Below are 22,536 nucleotides of genomic sequence, written 5' to 3' on the forward strand. Positions count from 1 at the left end.
TAAGGTCACAGCTCCCTGCTCAATCCTACTCTGGTATCTTCAGGTCCTTGTCTAAGTCTGTTTTTACCTTAACAGACTCCATATCAAAAAAAGAAGAAGAGTCTGAGAACTCAGTGAGAAGTTAACCATTCCTACTATCTCTCGTATGGTCAGATAAGGAATGTAGAATATTGAAAGAACAAATACAAGCCTTAACACACACAGCCTTTACAAACACTAAACAGATAATACATGGGCAAGACATAGTATTGCTTGGTCTGAGAGTTAAATATCTCTGACCTTACAGAAACAGGTGTTGATATAAACCACTTATATAACGCCCAAACATTGACAGTAAATTATTCTTCCCAGCTTTGAGCTGGGCACAAAGTTAAGTTATTTCCCATGTTTAACCCCGTGATTCGTGCTGCACACAACCGATATGATTTAATATTACCGTAGCCTGTAGATGATTTAATCTATTATCAGTGCATAAAAAGACTCCTGTTCTGCTCCTACAGACTGGAGGCCCACCATTTACTGCAGAAGCTACCTATAGGAGGAGATAAGACTAGAGGTACATCTTCCCTCCTGCATTTAGAGTTGGGGCGACATCAAAGCTGCTGAAGTAAAGTTTCCAAAACCACGACTGGGACCAATTTATCATGAGCAAATCTGACACCCAAACTTCAAGTAAATGAAGTTTGGTTTTCAGGTGTTCTGTGTCCAAAAAAACCAGTGTCAAATAAAAGAATATTCAATAAAAATCAAAAAACAAGCTCATCTTTGAGCATGAACATTTTAAAAATACTTAGTATTTTTTTGTTATAAGAAATCAATACTAGGCTATATGAGACTGTTTCCTTTATAACTATTTCAAGTTTAAATAAAAAGTGTTACCTTAATGGACATAATAAAATTTCGTAATTACATAAATTCTATCTTAAAAAAAAATGGATATGGACATGAATAATTGCCTTACCTGATGATGAAGCAGTAGTTGCTGAGCTTGTAATAAACTTTCTGTATCCAGGATTTTTTCAGCCTCTGCTTGGGCTTCTTTTGAATTGCTGATTAATTCCTCAATTGCACTTTTAACTTCTTCTTTGTACTGGACACAGTCTCCAACAGTGCCTACAGTCTTTTCAACCTACAATTACAAATAAGTTTAAGAATTTCATGTTGAAAGGCTCTATATTTTAAGAGCACATTTATATTTAGAACATTTTTCAAAAAAATATAGTAAATTGTCTAAATTCAAACCAATTTTGCCTCCAGCATTCTTGACACCTTTAGCTTTTCAGTGAAAGAGCGACTGTAGATTTAAAATGTGACCAAGGAGATCTTTGTTTTGTTTAGATGTACTCCCTACTACACTGCCATACGGTAAATGGCTGTCTGTGACAGTCACATATTAGTGATCACTTAGAAAATACATGCTGTCCTCATCCTTACAAGCTGACCCAGATTCTGAAACACCTGTGCTACACAACTCACAAAAAATCTTGTTACCCTTTGGACCCTCTAGAGCAAAACACTGGTGAATCACAAATATATTAAAATGCCCTGTTACCCTGATTTTATGGACCACAATACGCATGTGGTAAAATATCCAGTTTGCAGAAATTTCTGATGAAAAAGATATATTTATTCAACCTATCAGAAAGTCCTTCCCCCCCTGTAAGATTCTGCTAACTACTTGCAGCTGATTCTTGGTACAGGTTCTGTTCCTCGGACAGTTCCTGTGTTTAAGGTTTTAATCAGAAAGTATTCTAGAACTGAGAAACTCCTTTCTTTCGTCCTTCCTTCCTTCCTTGCTTTCTTGTCTATATTCACTTTGGAAGGTCATTCAGATCCAAGCCATTCTCTTTCCTGTTTTATAAATGTTTAGCTTTTACTCTCCAAAAAACATTGCTGAACTCTGGAAATACCCAGCATCAATCCTTGTCTAAACAGTCTCATCCATCTGATTAAGCTGTAAATTTAGCTGCAAAGAGTATTCAGACTTCTAAGATTCAGCAGTCTCTTAACTATAAAGTGCCATTTAGATTCAAAACAAATTTAGATTCTAGCTCTTAACATCTTTTTTTACCCTCATGAACTTGTGTTCCCCTTAGTTCTGACTTTTAGAGGTAATAAAAACCAAAACTATTTTAACATAGCAAAACAAAACAAAAAAAAAAAAAGAAAAAGAAAAAGAAAAGATAGTATCTTAAATTTTTTGCAGTCACCTGGAAATCAGAACATTCATTGCCCTGACTTTCCAAACACAATTTTCAAACCATGGATGTTTAAAGAAGTTTCAACAAATACATGGAAAATAAATCATTTGGAGCACCTACAAGCCTCCACAAGAACTGACATTAACAATGGAATTTGAAGTCTGAAGTCTTTCTCTATCCTGATCTCCTTTATCCTCATTATCATTCAGACCTCAGAGAACTGCAGCCTCTTTCTGTGAATTCAGTGCATGACAGACATCCTTAATGATCTGAAACTACCCCACAGTAGTTCCTTTATTCATTCAACATAAAAGATACATAAATGCAGATTAAAGTCAAATTATATATCCAGTAGATGATGTACATGATAGTTTTGCCAATGTTCAGTATTAGCTTGTTTTAGAAAATTTCCTTTCACTTCTAAAAGTATTGACATTTTGATTCCAGAATATTTAATATGATGCTTTCCAATCCTGCAAAGGCAAAAGCTCCATTATAATAATGTCAGTATTTTTTGCCTGTTACTCTCAAGGCTTTGCTACCCAGGGAGTACAAACAAGTTTTTCATTGCTGAATCCTTGCATTTTAATTAAAAAAACACAGCAGGGAACTTATGCCTGCGAAGCCATAATTGATATAATTTTGTGTGACACTGTAAATGAAGAGTTTTTGTGTCCCTCATACTGTACCTCAGCCAGCAAATCTAGGAGTCCCTTGAAGTCACTGGAAAGTTTACAAAGCTCATCCTCTGTCTCTTTGGCCTCCAAATCAGGACATGCTGTGGTCAAAACAGCAAGTCTAGATTTCAGCCAGCTGTGATTTTCTCCTTGCTTCTTAATATGATGCCTAATTTCCTATGAGAGAATCAAAAGGCATTTTCTTCAATTAAACAAAATATAATAAAATATTATAAAATAAAATATAATAAGAGTGGCATTCATAGTATCAGTTCAAAGATTGCAGTTTAAACATACTATCTTTGTTTTTATCTTTAAACACTAAAAATGTAGTATTTTTCTATTTGGATACCCTATCTGATTCTGTTCCAGTCAAAGGCTACATGCATTTGGTCTACAGGCTTTACTGCGCTACTACTTATTAGACTAGTCTTTAATAAGTAATAGTAGTAGACCTTTTTTTTCCCTACAAACTAACATTTTTGTCTATAGATAGATAGATGGTAGATACCATGTATAGATATTTGACCAAATTTCTCAGTTACCATTTAAATCCTAAATTCCGACATTCCCAAACACAAAATTTCATGTGGTAGTTTTTGTTTGTATGTTTTCTCTATTTAAATAGCACTCCCCTGCCTCTTTTCACTCAGTATTTCATTTATATCTTTGCGCCAGTGCTGATGAGAAGTTGCCAGCCCTGAAACTGCATGAATAAATCAGAATTTTTGAAGCAAAATTGTTTCTTTGCACAGTCAACCTGCTCATAACTTTCACACAATCTCCTACAGTATGTGTAGTATTTCTGCTCTTAGTATGCAAAATAAAAGAAAGAAGGGTTAAGCTAGGTCCCAAATGACACAATGTATTATTGCCTAAAACTAATTTAATCAAACGACTCAATCTTCAACTGTTCTACCAGTAAAATACACGGAGTATCTTTGCCTCTCCTGTTACACTACCGTAGAAGAGAATTTTTATTATGGAAGATTTCCATAAGTGTAAGACAGCAACTTGATCCTTCAAAAACCCCTACTTCAGAAATTTTGGCTTTTCTTTGCACAGCACTTTTAACTGTGCATGCAGCAGGATGAGAGGCAAGTAATGTATCTGCTTCTATATTTTGGATGTGCTGAATACACAGCTAAGGGGACCTTCCTAAATCCTAGACTTAGGACCTTCCTTCATAAGTTCCTAAGTAGGAATTTATGTCACACTTCGCTGCAATGTGGAACATTCTCCTGGAAATGTTTTTAAGAATACCATGAATCAGCAGAGCTACTATGGTCTCCATAGTAAAACATTTGCACTATTTCAGAATACAGTTTTATCTTGAGTCCCAGTAGCAATGACCATAGCTTTGTTAGAATATAAGCCAAGCGCTCACCGCCACGGATGCTTTACATTGCTTGTATTTGGCAGTATCATTGACACTTTCTTTTATCTTCTTTAGCTCTCTTTCTGTTGATGAAATCCAATTTGCCAATTCAGAAAATCTGAAATAAAACATCACATCATGCAAAACAAGAAAAGACAAAAAATACCACCACCAAACAGTAACGTTTTAAGTTTAAGCAAAAAAAAAAAATATCAAAAAATGCTCAAAACCCACTATAATTTGTGGAATTACTACAGGAATTATAGTTTTCTACTTGAAGCTGACAATAAAGTATCATGATTCTTTACGTGGTACTGATCTATGATGACATTTAGAGAAGTGACCATGCATAACGCTCTACAAGACCCAGCTAGCAATTGAGCTGAAACCTTTTCCTATAGCTCTTCCAGGTGTCCGAGTGCTCTGTTAGCCTTATGTATGTGTTGTTTATCTGGGATTTGAGCTCCTTCAGGATTCTTTGGCCACTTTCCAATGTAGCCCTCACTGGATCAGTAACTGGCAGTTTTTGGCACAGTTCTTCAATCCGTTGTAGCCTTTTCTCACACAGATGGTAAGGTCCCTTGTCACCAAAGAACAACTGACAGGAGACAAAGCAGAAAACACAATAAAAATAGTAATTGGCAGAAACCACAAGCATATCTAGATATTTGTTATAAATTGAACTAAGCCCAAATCAAAATTCTTGTCAAAGGCCCCAAGTATTGATACGATTTAGTAATGCACAGAGTTTTTGATGGATTAGGAGTTGGTTAGACCCTCTGTTTATTACTGACATTGAAATGTATTTCTGTAAATGCCCACGTGGTGGCATATAATTCGTACCATGTGTTCCTCAATCATCCTTTCATTGCCTTCTCTGGATAACACCTTGTTCTGTCGAGCTAGTTCAGCTCTGCACTCCTCCACTGTGACAAGGAACTTGCTTCTCTGCGCTTCAATCTTCAAGTGGATCAAATGATATGGGGCTTCTGTTTGAAGATCCTATGCACCCAGATGGGCAATAAACAAACACAGAGATAAAACACTACTTCAGTGTGAAATTACTACAAATAAATTATCTAAAACCTCTTAATAAAGAAAATAAAATAGACAGATGTGGGGGTTCTTTGTATTTATTTAAGTAAATAATCAACTCTGACACCAATATATCTTAGATATAAGTTTTTGGCACCAGAATATGTACGCACATTACAGAGACATTTTGATTCTTGGCAAGATATACCAAATATTTCCTGTATAAAATAATAAAGCAAACAATAATAGTGAAACTATAGTCACAACTGCTTCCAGAGGTTCCTGTTTGCATACTAGTGAGAAAAAGCTTATCCACCACACCAGCTTTGACCTGCAACATGCTACAGCAGGCAAAAAATTCTATAGCATATGGGCAGTGTTTGTTCAGTTGTTAGAGTCTTTGACTGAAGACACAATTAAAAGTGATACCCTGATTTCTTACAAATTTATTTAATTTTATTTCTTTTTTTTATTTTATTTCTTTTATTAAGGTTGGTAAAGTAATTGAAATCATCCAACATCAACACAAATAAAACTAGGACCTATTCTCAACAAATGTTCTTAACACAGGTGTCATTATGGCTGCATGTAGGGGAAGAAATTAAGGTTTCATAATCAATTTATATTTCTCACTTTTGACCACTTGACAGGGCTTTTTCAAGAGGGTATTTTTTAGGAGCAACTGTAGCCAATGTTGTGAAATACTTTTATACTTTTTCTTTTCTTCCCACTTGCACAGGAAGCTAAATAATACAACACACTGTCTATTTACCTTGTTTTTTTTCAGAACATAGGTCATGCAGAAACATTCCAAAGTTAATAATTAGAATTTCCAGAGATACCATTCAATGTCACTAACCTTCCACTGCCTATGGAGTTTTCTCACAGCTTCCTGCAGACTGTGCTGCTCTTGTTCTGGGAGGATGTCAGTAAGTTCATCGCATGCTTTCAGAAAGGCATTTAGGACCCTCTGATCCAACTGGTTGAAGAATTCCTGAAGTTGAGGTGAGAAGTGAGAAGGTGAGAAGATGAAGCTGGTTACCAATATGGTAACATGCCAAAATGATGTTCCCGCGTACACTCTGTTACTTCTGCTGCACTGAAGAACTGAAGTTTGAGCTAGGAAAGGACTATTTCTAGCTATTTAAAGTCCAGCAAATTAATTTATTCTCAGCCAGTACATTGAGATGGTATTTTAACAAGAATATATTTTAAAGCTACATACATAAGTAATGGTTATAATACAGACACAGATACTGATCTGGGAAATAATTAAAAAAAAAAGAGCAGTGGATGCATGAGACTGGCAAACTTTAGTGTCCTCACTCCCAATGGCCCTACATGCAAAGCTGATCCTTATTTCTAGGGCTTCTTACATTCACCTTCTGGATTCTTATATTCACCAATAAGAGGGGTGACCTTTTTTCCCTTTTGTTTTTCAATCTCAACATTAGTTTGACCTGATCTGTGTAACTTCTATACGTGAAAGAAACCCACATCAATTTTAAAATCAAGTTGTCTTTTCATTTGTATGTCATGCACTCAAGAGATTTCCGTGAGGAAGGTCAGAGAATTTACTCACGCTATGCTTCCTGAGAAGTTCTTCAGGATTTCCTTTTTCTTTTAAGCAACAATTGGCAATCTGTATTACTTTTTCCAGTTCTGCTCTAGATTCCTCAAATTTCTTCATCAAACGGCTATTTGCTTCTATGTTTTTTCTCCAGTCACCAGCTTTCCTGACCATATTCTGAGTTATAAGCAAAGAAAATGAGCTGGCACTTTCACACTGATTTTTACTTCCTCTTTTACCATGATCTGACAAAAAATGCATGCCATTGGTGTCACTCTTTCAAATATATGCCATCCACAAGTGCTTCTCATTTTCATGATCCCGTTTTCCCCATTTTTAATACTCATACTAAGGCTTGTGATAATGTCATCCTTCATCAACTGAAAATGGGTAGCTATCTAATACAGGTGGCTCTGATATCTTCAGAATGGCTCTGCCATTTGACTATTTTTTTTCCTAAAGCCTGCTTTCAAATCTGAAGCACCTGGTATGACTAAAAGCTTGCCATTCAATTTTTCCTAGTAGCAGACTGCCTCCTCCTACATGAATGTACATGAAGGTGGTTCGACCTATGGATTCAACCAGTTCCATGCTGCAGGTCTTCTGGCCTGGAGGAGGTTTGTACGATTATCACACTAGTGGGCCAGGTAAGAAACCAGGCAGAAAGCCACTTAAAAGACAGCAAATTTTGTGGCTAAGTTGCTACTATGGAATCCTCTTGTTTTGCAACCTTAGCCACAGCTCTTCATTATTCTGCCCCAGTGAACTGAATTATCCAGTAGTTATAATTCCACAAGCAAATAACAAAATTATCTAGGAGAAACAAACAGTTCACCAGTTCAAGTGCAGAAAGGTAATTCCAGCACTGCTTATTAAAAACACACTTTACCGTCCTCACTGATTACAAACCCCAGTGTCAGGAATTGTAATGATTTTAGCCAGTGAGCTATCAAATTTGTAGTTCTCAACTTACATATCTTCCTAAGTCTCTTTAAAGTTTCCTGATAAAGAAATTGTGTATAACAGTAGAATGATATAGGAGTGTATTCCTTACATGAGAAAATGCTTGTTTCCAAATCCATAAATATTTTAACTCTGGTTATGCCACATTTTGTATGGTTATGCTATGTTTTATAGGCCTATTTTCTAACACAAGAAGAAATAAATAACCATCCATCTTTATAAAAACAGAATGCTTATTGTTTAACACGGTAAAATTACCAAGCTACAACTGTATCTGCTTCTGTTATTGTAAGCTAAACTTAAACATTTTCTAAATTGTAAATAATTGCAAAATTCCACTGATCTTTAAGCAAAACCCACAAAATACAATAGGAGTTTTAAAATCCACATTTTAGAAACAGCTCTTTACTGATGGATGATTTTCTGTAGCTTAAAATTCAATTTAGATAGCTTTATACTGAACAATAATTGCCCAAAACAAATCTAATAGAACCCAACATCTGGAGATCTGACTCCAAGATAATAGTTAATTTCATTTTTGAGAGAGGCTAGAATGGGGCTGAATAGCCCTGAAAATATCATCATGGCTAGTAACAACACAGAGCTCTACAGGTAAGCAGCATTATAGCCCAAATTACATATCTTTTCATTAACAAATGCAAGTAAGTATTTGCAACTTTCTATATTCACAATCCACTGCATTTTCTGAGGAAATACAAAGCCCAGCAATGGTAGCATTTGCAAAAGTTTCCATCTTTCATGCTTTGTGTGAAAGGAGAATTATGAGAATATCAGAGCAAGTAATTCGCCAAAGTAACAAAGTCAGAAGAAACAAACACCACTGCAGCCCTAACAGGTGGATTTCAGATTCCTTTTTCCAAAGGAGCATGAGATGTGTGAAGATTCTTGTTAAATTCTGGGTTCCTCTGGGACAGTCACACCTCTAAATAACTGCATGGAGAACATGACCATCAGTCCCCTGACAATTATCACCTAAAGCAGACAAATCCTTAATTAATAACTTGACACCAGAGAGAAGAGCTCTCTATGACAGTAGCTGCAGTGTGATGAAATAGAGATATGGTACAATGGATCAACAGCATAAAGAAGCTTTCAAAAACATGCACTGAGGTATGACATAATTACCTGAAAAGTAATCTGAACTTGTGTAACTTTCTTCTGAAATGTTGTCTGATGGAAATGCTGTAACAATTCACTCGAAGCCACACACTGCAGAATACTCTGACTATTTCTCTCAATCAGGGACAAATCCTTCTTGCAGTTTTCTTGATAAGCTACCAAATCCTGAAAGAAAAAAACATATATCCACCCTGGCCAGGAGCAAAGGAGAGAAAAATTTGGCAAAATAACAGGAAGGTATTTTTTTGACAATAAGAACAGAAGGGAGAAGCTCAAAGCACCACAACAGACTACACAAAATATTATATGGAGTAACACAGATCACACTATTTTTTCCTTATGCAGAGTCCTATACCCAAATAGAGCTCTATCTATCTATAAAAAAAGACATGTACCCAAGCCTCTCAGGTAGTTTTGTTTTCAACAAATTAACCTTTCATGTCAGCCACTGAAATTCCAATTACATTACAGATAGGCTATGCTTGTTGTCTGAATATGAAGTAACATTTACTCAGGTTACTGAGTTGCAAAGCGAATTACTAGAAAGAAAACTGTAAATACTCAGAGCCAGCAGAACTTTGCAAGATGCTTTTGAAACTTACTTGCGCTTTTTGTTTAAGAACAGTTGTAGGCTGTGCTTCAGGATCCAGGATAGAAATTATTTCATTGACTTTTTCAAGAGATTCATAAAAGTGTGTGATTTGTTTCTCCAGTTCTTCCAGTGGAGACAGCAGATGCTGGCATTCATACAGCAGGGCACAGGAATACTCCTTAACCTTTTGGCCATTTTCAAGAAAAATAATTACTAAAAGAGTTGCAAAATTCAATAAACAGCAGCTTCCTCTTCATGTGGGTTTATAAAGTCACTACCTGACTCTTTCAAGATATATCAATCCTGATCAGGTATTACTTCCTAAATAAAACACTATTAAATATAAAGATAGTAGTCTTAAAGGAGTAACATGTTCTCCACCCTGAATCTATTGTTCCTATAATCTATAACTATGTATTTGCTCAAATGCATGTATGTGATCACTTATGTAGGGGAATTTACTCATTTAACAGCTAACAACATATGTAGTAGAAAAAGTATTCTGCAACCTTGCTCAGCTGCTCTTTAATCCTTGTCAGAGTTCCAAGCATGTCATTTGCTTCCTCTTGGGAAACTTCTTTTGTAACAAGTTGCATTGTTCTTGTAACCGCTTTGTACTGAGCTTCCATTGCAGGCAGTTTCTGCTTAATATTCTGAAACAAACATTTCAAAAAGTATTTCAACAATAGCATTTGTGCATTCAAGGGAGATACCAGTCTGTTCTCAAGAGAGAAAAAGATATATATTCTAATTATCAATAGTTTTCATCGCTAATTTTAGTGAACACTGGATCACAGTTCAAATGGACAAAAACTGCATCAAAGGGTATCACTGGCTCACCTGAATGAATTAGAAGCTACACAGAAAAAAATACCCAGTGAGACAGCGTTTTGGAAATGTGCTAGAAATGCCACTCATAGAATACAGTGGTTTATATTAGCTATACCAGAAATAATACAACAAAAGCACCACTGTCAAAAAAATAAAAAAATAATAATGGAAATGTACACCAAAATAATGTTATGCTATCAGAATTAGGTACTTACAAGGTTTTCTCTCATTAAGGAGAAAGGAATGGAAGGAAGACACTTACTTCTAAATCTTGTACAAACATTTTGACATCAAGGAAGGACACTTCTACAGGGACTGAAAATTTCCTATTGCTTCCATCAATAAAAGCTGTCAAATGGGTAACACCATCCAAGTATTCCTTCTTCATTTTGTCCAGTTCATCTGCTCGAGCATACTAAGAAAATGTAAAGTATAAAGAGAATGCCAGACTCTCTTTTGTTCCTAACCCAGAATCAACCACTCAATTAATTTATCATTGTCTACAGTATCAGTTTTGAAAATTCAGCAAAGAGAATAGAACAGAAAAAGCCTAGAAAAGCGGAAAGGTAAGGGAAATTTCAGTAAAGGACTGCCAGCTTGAGGAAAGGGACACACAGGTCTTAGAAAGTGGAAAGAGCTGTATGACAGAAATTGAAAAAAGCCAGTGAGAAAACCATATAGCTAGTGCATGAAAGAAGCTGTATAAGTAGAGGAAGAGACATCTACATCTTGGGCATTGCTGCTTCCACAGTGAATCACCCTAACTATCATCAGGAAATAAAGCCTGAGAATATTCTAGTCAACGTTTTGGGAAAGTTACAATAAAAAGGGGGCAATCATTATTTGCTTTTCCATTTAAAGGCAATGGAGATAATCATGCCAGTAAAGAAAATAGATTCAGCATCTTCAAATGCTTCAAGATCTGCTATTTAAAATCACTGGAAGAGGAAAATATCATTAGATGTATATTGACTACAGCAAAGATATTGCTTGTTTATGAGGCATGAAATACTTCTGTGTATTTCAGGAGCAATTTAGCTCACATCTTTGCTTTTTAAAAAGCAAATATAGAAACAACAACTCTTTTCCAATCTATTGAATCTCTTCCATTAAATAAAAGGTGTTTTTTTCATCTTTTTTTATCAGTGCCTCCGTATATAAAAGAAAAAGTAATGTCTGGTGAATTTGGGGAAAACATTTAGTTAATTAACTTGCATTGTACCTGCTTGTGGTCGCAGTACAGTAATGGAACACAACATTCATTAAAGAGTGGTTAAAATATTAACTTTCACCATTTTCACTGTTGAGGTTTACAGAGCTTTTACAGTAACAATAGCTATGTAAACCCAATCAAAGATCAAGACAGGAGACAATAAGGAAAAACTACTGCTTATACTAGCTGTAAATGTCCAAAAATAAAAATAAAAAGCTGTATAAACAAAAATATAAACAAAGGAAATCCCCAATAAAATAAACTGCTGTCAGGGATTCCTTTCTAATTTAAATAATGATGAACAGTTAGGCACTTTAAGAAGCTGACCTCTAGTCTTGCTTGTGGGGGAAATGGAAATGGAAATGACAAAGTAAATATCTAGAAGTAACAACAGCAAAACTACATACCTGCTTAACTTGCATAAACAGTTCTCTCCATCTTCCATTTAGTAATAGAAGCTGCTGTTTAAGGTCTCTGGAAATGGTCTCATCACATGTTTCAATCAGAAAATTACCAGCATCATTCATGGCTGTATGCTGTTGGATCCAATGAGGTAAGTGCCGAAAGAAATCCTGAAGAAAATAAAAACACCTTTCTGAAACCTTTTCAATTATTCTTTATCTTAAACCATGGTATTAAAATTTACTCACCAGCTAATGGTTTGATAAAACTCTTTGAACAATTATCCTCTGAAGCTCTTAAATATTGGATATGCCATAACAGAATTTTAATGTGTGTGAACATAACATGTGGAATTAAAAACTACCACCAGTTACTTACAGCTTATTTTAATCCAGTGAGTAGTTTCAGTTAAATTAATGGAATTCCTCCTTAAGAGAAAGCTCCATAACTGAAAATACTCTTAAGGCTCATCTAATTTCTGTCTTGTCTTGAAACAGACAAGACTATGTCTGATAGTAACCTCAGCCATATATAGACTGCAGAGAGATTCTCCCCCATAATGCAGCCTTCCAGGGTCTGCTATCACAAAAGACCTGAGAAGACTGATCCTTTGTCACTGCTTTCTTTCCTCTCAGAGTAGATGACGGTCAGGCTTACTAAAGGTCAAGAAGGAAAAAGCACATGAAGAGAACTACTCGTGTTCTTCCACTTATGCACCTATTCCCATAAACCAGTACCTTACTCAGACCCTGCTGGGGTGTCTCTCGATTTCAGAAGACAACATAAAACACATGTAAAATCTGGACAAGTTTGGAAGGTACCGTGAAGCACACCACATTCTTAAGTAAAATTAATTAATTTAACCCCCCCTGAGGTCAGGAAGTCCTCTGATAAGCTTTGGACACAGCTGTTGGAAAAAGGTGTGGGAGAGGGCAGTTACAATGGGGTCATGACAGGAAGTGCTTAAGAGGTACTACAAGTAAATAAAGAAGTTGTAGAGGGAGCAGTTTATTCATTAATACCTTTACTGTTAAATTTCTAGTACTCTGCAGTAGAAAAATCCAAGCACACACCAATCTTTTTGCATGATCCTCTGTGCTACAGGTTCACAATAAGGTTTCTGAAAACAGAAGCCAATGAGAAAGACGGCAAACCACTTCCTTTTGCAAAAAGAACAGTGGTGCTTGCTGGTCTTTAAATCATACAGAAATAATGGAAAAAAGAAGAAAGCATAACATCATGGTAAGGTGCTACTACGGTCTTTACATAGGATAGAATACGGTGGACTTTAGTAACGCAGGTAAGGTTTACCAATGACCATCAAAGAAACCTTTGTATTGCATTACTGATATATATTTTACAGAACAAATATTTGCAGATGTTTAAAAAAGTTCTATGCTATATTGCAAAAAACAGAGATTTCATCTGGGATTCCAGTTGATGGAATGCATGACTATTAATTGTAGATAACAATATAAGTTATTACTTATTGGAGCCAAGTAATTATTGTACCTGTGGAGTGCTAGACTCAACATTACTAATAGAAGTAACTTTTAAAATATTTATCTCTTTCTACGAATTATGTTACCTCTCAGTAATCTTCAACAGCTTTCAGCCAATGTGATTTTAAGATGAAATCAGCATTTTGGGCATAAAAAGGCTCTCATGTCAAAGGTTTTCAACAGGGCTTTTTGAAATTCTTCATTTATCAGAAAGGTAACAAGGACTTGTTGGATTTAATTTGAAATCAGAAGCAAGTATATACTCTATGGATATTTTCAGATTTCTGCTATGAAAATCTTTAAAGGCAAAGTTATAAAACTTATCAGAGAAGTAAACATTTTAATTTTATTCATATATATGGATATAAAAATATTTAATTTAAAACTTTGCCAAGTTACTTACATAAAACATACACACGGAGCTGAGATCAACCTGATCAGCTGAGGCCACCCTTTCTACTCAGTAATGACAACTATTGGTATTTATATTATGCCAGGCTATTGAATTCTTTTCACGAGCTTATTTTTATTTAAAAAGAATATTCCATCTTTTATATGAATTTAAATTAACAAACTTTTACCAATAATTATATGTTCTTTTATGTAAAGTGAAATGGCCAATTCTGACCTGATGTCACTTTGGTATCTTTCAACCATACTTTGGTGTTAGAACCTAGAAAGCTGCTACATTGGGATTGGGTGACAGTGTAGCACCTATAAAACACAGCATTATCTAAGGCAATCTGGGTAATTACTGAAGTTCCACAAACATAAATCTCAGTGCTCCAGCACAATATTATTAGGAAAAAAAAAAAAGAAAAAAAGACAGCAAAACTATCTTTATGATTGCTGGTCCCAAAAGGAACTACCTAGATTTCTAAAATGCCAGGGAAATGGATTGATTAATTAATTACCCATCAAACATAACAAAACATATTAATCATCTTGACTGTTAAAGGCAACTAATACTGAAACCTGTCATTCACGTGGTAGAAAAATTCATGGAGAAAATAATTTTCTTTAAGTGTCTTTATACACAGCACATCACTACGCACTTTGGTGTTAAAAGGTGAATTTGCCTTTGAGTGAACCACGCAACATCCCTACCTCTGAGCAATATTGGTGCCCTATTCGTGTCCAAGATGCCCCTAACTATGTTGTCACAGATGATGTCTTCCCTCATTACGTGTCTGTATATGTCTGTACGCTATCTGCAAACATTGAAACACCTATGATGAATGCAGACAATATGCCAGAAATTAAATAAATTATCTCCCTCTTGTATGACATTTTATAAAACAAAAGCATATCCCACATTTCAGAACTTACAAAATAGGCAGATACATATGCTACTAGTACGTACCTTTTTAGATGGTTCAGGCTGATTCAGCATTTTTTCAGCATCTTCCAGCCAAGCTTGCAAACCTGCCACAGTGCTGCTGTATCTGTCCCAGTTAGCAATTACTTCTTCCAGCATGCTTCTTACACTTCTGACCTCTACTGAGAGGTTCCTCCACTGTGCTGTTGTTTCACTCATGAATTTCATGACATTTTCAACTTCTTCCACTGAAATGCAGGACAGACATTGATTATTTTTGCTCATTATTATTTCTGTAAAGCTTAATTTCATGTTAAGTTTATCCATTCTCATCATAAAATATAATTACTGCAACTTCTATTTCAATAGGCTCTTTTATACAAGTGCACAGTTACAGCCCATTTTTAGGGCAAAACTGCAACTGAGAAATTAAACCTGTGAATTAAAGACTAAGGAAAGTATATAAAGAGAGTGCTTTATTAAAACAGCATATTTCACACTGCATATTCAGCATGGTACTCATTTCAAATCTGCAATAAAAGAAATCAAGGGAGAAAGTTTCCTTAAAAAGCAGAAAATAATAGAGTTGTATAATGTACAAACTCACAGTATGTCTGCATTTTAAAGTCTGATCTCCTGTCACCAACCTTAAAACCAAACTGCTGCTAATTTTTGCCATTTAATTTTTAGTATTTTCCTGACAGCAATAAAGGAATAAATGTCTCCTCCTTCCAGAAGAAAAACACAGGCAGAAGAAAAAGGACTCAGGCAAATCCTAAAACTTCATAACACATGCAGAATATAGAGACTTCAAAAAACATTTTTTTGCTAAGGTGTCCTCTAATTTGCACTGCTGTTTCTGAATTCATAGAAGTGAGTAGCTGCCCTTTAGAAAATAAATTGTTACTGGATTTTTACTTTTTTTCATAGCACTGAATAAATCTATTAATTTTAGTATTTATAAGAACACTTTGTAAAAAAATTTTTACTTTTGTAAAATTTGAGTGTCACCATCATCAACTTAAATTTCACAATTTAAAAATGAAAAATATATCCATTTTCTCTCCATATCTGCTAATCACTTTAGTAGATGTAGTAGTCCTCCACAGATACTGTTGTGTTATCTATCCAGCAGATATTAAAGTGGTTTCATGTCTGTAACTATCTGGGTCAAATATTGCCCTCATGTATTCTCACTGAACTCAGCAGTACTCAGGAATTACAAGAGGAAGCTGTTGAATCAGCTACGTATTTTCCCCATGTCTATCATATTTAAAGTATAATTTGGGCTCCTCTTACGAGTTTTCCTAGTTGATGAAGAATCTTCAAGAAATCAGGAGATACTTTTGCTACTACATTATTACTGTGACCTGCTGTCTGCCTTTTTCTAGTGAAGCCAAGCCAGGGAGTATTTCCAGGCATCAGCACATGAACTTCCCTACACCTAATTTGGTTTCTGACATATTTCTGGACCAAATCAACAGAAGTGGCCTACAAGGATGCTGGAGAGGGGCTCTTCATTAGGAACTGTAGTGATAAGACAAGGGGGAATGGGCTCAAACTTAAACAGAGGAAGTTTAGGTTAGATATAAGGAAGATGTTCTTTACTGTGAGGGTGATGAGGCACTGAAACAAGTTGCCCAAAGAAGTGATAAATACTCAATCCCTGGCAGTGTTCAAGGCCAAGTTGGATGGAGTCTTGGGTGACATGGTCTAGGATGAGGCATCCCTGCCCATGGCAGGGGGTTAGAACTAGATGATCTTAATGTCCTTTCCAACTCTAACTATTCTATGATTCTGTGGACTTCTCCCATTAGGAAGTCTGAACATGACCACTCTCTTCTGGAGATGAAAAAATGTAAACAGCTTGAGGGCAGGCTGCTCTGTACCAGACGGCTTCATACTAGAGAATATGTGAAACTGCCACCAGAGGCTGTAGCCTCCGGTGAACTGCAGCTGTTAGAAAGCTCCCCTGCATGGAAGAAACAAATACTGGGAGATCTTTTTAGAGGATACTTATATGTGAAGAGATCAAAATGGTGTCCCCATGACAATAGAAACATGGGCATTTACCTGAGCCATTTGCTTTGGCATACACTTCAGCTGCTCTTTTCAAGATCTGGTAAGTAACTTCATACTGCTCAAAGAACTTACTATTTTCAATTACGGACTGAAAAGAGAAAAATTAAAACAGACAAAATAGATATTAATAATGACAATAATTTCCATGAAATTGCATCAGGAGAGTGATGACAACATGTAACTTCATTATTGCTCCATTCATTCTTGTCATTATTATAAAATAATATATAGATTTCACCTTTTCAAACTAATGGCACAGGAGAGTGGGACTTCAAAAATACAGTTTATTTACTTTGCATATAGAAAGATTTTTTTAATACATTCATAGTTTGTTAGTTGCTGACTTGCTGAAACTTAGTAGCATATGATACCTTGTGCAGAAACTGAGCAATCAACTTAGAAGTTATCTAATGGAAACCATTTTACACTGAAATTTAAGTGGAATCATTTTAATAAAAGAGAAAATTTAATCCACATAGGTCACCACAAAAAATCAAATCCAGATGAACTTTAAGAACTGTTCCTGTATCAAGCATTTGCAAAAAGGCAGGTCTCACTGTAAGAGATGAAAAACATTAGAATAATTCTTCAGTTTTTCTTCACCTCCTTTGTAACTGGTAAAAATACGACTGGGGAAACACTATACAAAGAGATGCTGCTTTTCCAAAGCATGACATAGAACCTTTCCTTTGTGAGTGGTGGTTTAGCTGTGTAAATTGCTATAGCGCAATGAGTAATTTATCTGGGAATATGCTGGTCACAAATTAATGGCTCTTTATCATCTATGCCTCATTATCCCTTATAGAAAATGACACTGACATATTTTTTAGATGTCTTTCAGAAATGTTACCTCCTTTAAGTGCAATATATATCTCTATATTACGTGAACACATTATATCTTACATTACCTCTGTTAAAAAGAAAAGAAAAATCTGCCTTTTTGCAGAGCTTCCATATTATCTTACCTAACGCACTTATCTAGAGTTTTGGAACAGTTTTGGAGCTTATACTACTTCCCATGCCTCCTGAGACACAGATCTACAAATGTAAGGCAAGTACATCTCACATATGTCTACATAAGCTTTGGGATGTCAGACAAAATTCTATGTGTACTAGTGTGATTTTGGTAAAACCACCTTTTGAATGAGGTCAAAGGTCATTGTACTTTAAAGAGAACAGTTGGATTTTGTGTATTCATCAACTCACATTATATGACATGAAAAACAGTTTAAAAAAATTGTCAGCCAGCATATATCTAAAAATCTTCTATTTTTAAACCTTTTACAGTTGCTATGTCAAATCGCCACAGCTATCTAGTACATAATTTAGAAATGTGTTTATAACCAAGGAAACCAGAAATCCTGGACAATCAGATTTTTTCTCTGCCTTACTGTTAAAAAAATAAAACCTGGCATGCATAAAGGCCTACACATTTTATCGTGAATTATGTGAAAAAATCTTGACTTTCATTTTTGCCAAACCCGTACACAGAGACATTTTATCCTGAACTAAAACCTGCAAGACTTCATATGAGAAAATAAGACTCTATCAAACAACTTATATAATACTGATCTCAAGAGCAGTAAGAAACATTTTCAAAAATTAAATACAGACACCTTACTGATTTATATTGTTTCCCATCTGACAAAATCCTTTATATAAAATATGTAGCTTTTCTCACATCCATATAGCATACACTGCTAAACAAGTGCCAACACAGCAATGCTAAAACACAGCTGTGTGGGTTTAAATCCATGGATAACTGTTCCCAGTATCTCCATGACATCTGAGACTTTGGTACAGTATATTCTTCAGGTTGATGGTGCACAATTTGTGCTGACCTTCAGTTATATGTTATATGACAGGTGAAAAGATGGGACAAAGTAACGACCACCACTTTTCTTTTTAAGCTACAGTATGTAAATATTTTCCAGACATATGCTCTATTCAGATCCTAATTACGCATGTTCCTAGAACGCTGACATAGCTCAGTCTGCTTTGGCAGACAAACACATATATTTTTATCTCTTACTAATACAGTCACTGACTATAAGGTACTGACTACAGATTTCCTACGTCAGACTCCTAATTTACTGAAGAGTAAGACTTGGCTCTCAGTCCTAGAAAACTGCTACCAGATAAACCAAAGAAAATAAAGTCTCTTTTCATCACTGGACACCTGGAAGGGCAAGAAGCCAAGGCCATCAGGAATAAAGCTGAGCTCTGTTTAGACTCTTGTCCCTGTTCCCTCATTTTGACCTGATGCAGTTTCAGAAATGATGCAAAGGAAGCATTTTGTTTCCCACAAAGACCATCTCAGCATTAGTGGTCTGAAGTACAAGAGTAATTCAGGCAATCACAAAATAACATACAAATTTGCCACTTACTGTTCATTTTAAAGCAAAATATTAAAAAGTGGTATCAAATAATAATCCAGGAGCCAAACTGTCCACTTCCTCATTATTTCCCTTGTCACTTTTAAGTAGTTTAGACTGCAACATTCTTACAGAGCATAAAAATGGATTATAAATCTTAGCCATGGCACGTCATTCTAGCATGCTGTTAATCTAAATATCCATCTAAATTTTGCAAAGCTTGTCCAAACCAGAGCTTAACACCTGAATTTTATATGTCCCTAACTGCTAAAGTTTAAACATAGAAAGGGAAAAATTGGGAAGAGGGCTTTAATTCTCACTTCTATTGAGTTTGCAGTTTTCTTCAAAACCAATAAAAACTAGTAGACTCTCAGGGCATCAATAACTTTTTCTACACAGTGCCCTGGCTGAATGGTTCTATAATTGTATGAACTCTTTCCGAACTGAATTTTCCTGTGCAATTTTGCTCATATGGATTAGATAGAAGGGTGAAAAAGTATTTAGCCCAGTTCTGCTTTTGAAAAAATCCCTCATGCCCTAATGTAGAAGTGCAGCAGTGGTACTGTTCTACCAGCCACTTGGCACTGAAAGTTTGGATTTAAGAAGATACAGCAGTGTAAGACTGAAAGGGAACATACTCTTTCAAAGAACAAAATAAATCCCTTATCAGTATACTATTTTGAACAAGGACACAGAGGCAGCATAAAACCTTTTTTTCCTCTCTTCATTTGGAAGACAAAATAAAAGTACTGTGAGGGACTGCATTCCAAAAACTTCCCCTAACTCTACGCTTCATCTGTGAGCAGTCATTCTAAGTGCATTTATGCAGTTGTAAAACATGAAATTAAGTTTTTTGTAATTCTTATCTAAGATAACTAAAAATCTAGGAGTTGGATACGCTTGATAAGTTGATGGTTAGATAGTTAACAGCTGGGACATTATTTCTGCTTTTGAAGGGGTGGTGCAAAGATAGTAACATAAATTTTTAGCCTTTTAACTAAAGTTCTGCATGGGGGAGACAGATTCATCTCTGAAAAGATACTCCACAAAAATGCAGTTGTAAAGTTAATTATAATTGTAATTATAAAAAGAATACAAGCCCAACTTACAATATAATTTTGAAGAAGTAATTCCACTGACTCTCGCCTTCCATATTTGATAATCCATGATTTTAATTTTGATTCTGCAAGAACTAGGAGTGACAGTAGACGGTACTTCAGTTCCAGAAACTCCATCTTCAACAGATGGAGCTCAGATGAAGAGACAACAAAATTAAACCTATAAAATGAATCACATTGTAGTAAAATACAGCAATATTCATTTTTGCAGGACAGACTGCAAGCTTTAGTTAGCTTAGATATTTTTCTAATATTCCACCTAATTCAGAGTATACAAACATTTAATTATGCATGATGATAGTTCTGATGACCACTTTTGAATAGAAAAATAATTAAATTTCTGTTTATACGTAAAAATCATCAGTTTACATCTGTTACTAAGTTTTGCAAAGTCATTTTTCTTTTCTTTATTCACATGCATCCCAGCTGTTATTACATAACATTTCTTCCAGGGACAAGTAATAAAAAGTATTCCCTTCCAAAACCCATTGCTTATTTTGATTCTTATCAATCTGTACAGCATCAGGCTACTTGGTACATTTTTATGTCTATCTTAGGAGGTTTTTTCTTCCATTTTTTTCATGCTTGTCACTTAGAAACATAATCAGATAGTGATTTCTACATGAACAGATTAAAAAGCAAACCGGTTCCCTTTCACAGAGAGTTTTTATTTCGGATTTAAAGCCTTACCTCTCTGCCATATCCTCTAATTGGTCAGGTGGAACAGGCACTCCATTAACAGACCTGGCTCCGTGGATCTCATGGAATGCCTTTTTGTGACCGTCTATGTTTTTCAGCAGATCCTAATTTGATTTTAAGAAAGACAGTGATCAAAGAGGGGAGGGGAAAGGGAAGGAGGAAGAGAAAGGGAGAGAAGGTGGGAGAGATGGAGAAAGGGAGAAAAGGAAGGAGAGAAGGCTCACAGTAGGCTATCTAACTAATAAGCACAATTTTAAGCCTGCACTGATGACTCAATGTAGTTAACTGTTTGATCATGCTTTCACATTTGCATGCAAGGTTATGCGTACCACAAAAGCATTTACATCAACTTGAACATTCACATAGGGAACCCCCTTATAAGATGCTCTGCTACAGCTGCGCCTAACAATTATGGAAGATTTTAAAAGAGAGGATACACTGCAAAGCTTTAACAGAACAGCAACTCTTAACTGTATTAAACATGCCTGCAAATGCAGTCTGCAAATACTCACAGTAAATACTCAGCCTGCAAAACATCACAACAGCATAATCTTGCTAAATTTACTATTTACATCTTTAGAACAGATAACCTTTATTGAGTATAAATTCAAATTTTCAGCAACTAATCTACTTTGCTATATATAAGCAGAAAATCCACAGTTCCTTATATAAGTACATATTAAATATTTAGTAAACTTTTCACTCTCTCACCATTAAAAGACTTCAGGTTCGCTCTCTCTGCGTTACACGAATGAATGCAGAATGTGGTACCTGACCTGTATTCCTGTGATAAGAATTGTACCAGCAAAAGCCTTACAGCAGAGCACATTTCAACTGTAACTAAGCAACACCGCTTCAAACCACTTCCTGGAAACTACATATTAAAATGAATGACTGGCAGTAGTCTTTGAAGAGATACTGTAACAATAACGTGTCAAGTCCCCAGTGGCTGAGAGGACACAGAATAGTGTTGTTTTACTGCATACAGACAGCTCTTGGCACAAAGTGCTCAGATGTCTATTACCAGAGGAAAATACATGAAGGTCTCCCTTCCTCACCTAGGGAAAAAAAAAATGCAGGCTTGCGTATTTTGATCACAGATGTCTGCTTATTCCTATGTGCTGAGGAAGGGCTTCTCTCCAGCCAACGCCCAGTGTTTGCACAGCAGAAAGTAAAGGTAATTCACTGGTTCAGCTCACCAAATGGTCACACTATCCCCATCAATCCACCTATATTTTCACTGTTTTCCACTTCAACCAACACCTTATTGTGAAGAAAAATCCACTAAGCTTTCCCAGATGCAAGTAATGCACTCATTTTACATGGTGAAAACTCCAGTAAGGGTAGGTAACCTGTGACTAACATGCTGCCACATGAAGGAAAGACTTGGAGGAAGTATTTTGGCTAGCCGCATTGAAGACCCTGCCAGACAAAAAGGGA

The 22,536-nt window shown here is 35.6% G+C and overlaps 1 protein-coding gene across 1 annotated transcript in view; it reads right to left on the minus strand.

Moving 5' to 3' along the window:
• Window positions 1-22,536, minus strand: part of SYNE1 (spectrin repeat containing nuclear envelope protein 1) — a 295,836-nt gene that overhangs the window by 187,558 nt on the left and 85,742 nt on the right. The window contains exons 13-28 of the mRNA XM_065680584.1: window positions 21,088-21,200; window positions 20,389-20,557; window positions 16,896-16,992; window positions 14,868-15,070; window positions 12,008-12,172; window positions 10,650-10,802; window positions 10,066-10,209; window positions 9,567-9,740; window positions 8,971-9,129; window positions 6,874-7,038; window positions 6,151-6,285; window positions 5,100-5,258; window positions 4,646-4,854; window positions 4,266-4,374; window positions 2,891-3,055; window positions 962-1,129 (exon numbers count right to left, since the gene is read on the minus strand). Of these exons, the coding sequence (XP_065536656.1) occupies window positions 962-1,129; window positions 2,891-3,055; window positions 4,266-4,374; window positions 4,646-4,854; window positions 5,100-5,258; window positions 6,151-6,285; window positions 6,874-7,038; window positions 8,971-9,129; window positions 9,567-9,740; window positions 10,066-10,209; window positions 10,650-10,802; window positions 12,008-12,172; window positions 14,868-15,070; window positions 16,896-16,992; window positions 20,389-20,557; window positions 21,088-21,200 (2,487 nt within the window). The remainder of the gene's footprint in view (window positions 1-961; window positions 1,130-2,890; window positions 3,056-4,265; window positions 4,375-4,645; window positions 4,855-5,099; window positions 5,259-6,150; window positions 6,286-6,873; window positions 7,039-8,970; window positions 9,130-9,566; window positions 9,741-10,065; window positions 10,210-10,649; window positions 10,803-12,007; window positions 12,173-14,867; window positions 15,071-16,895; window positions 16,993-20,388; window positions 20,558-21,087; window positions 21,201-22,536) is intronic.

This window comes from Lathamus discolor, chromosome 5, assembly GCF_037157495.1.
Source record: "Lathamus discolor isolate bLatDis1 chromosome 5, bLatDis1.hap1, whole genome shotgun sequence".
Taxonomy (NCBI): Eukaryota; Metazoa; Chordata; class Aves; order Psittaciformes; family Psittacidae; genus Lathamus; species Lathamus discolor.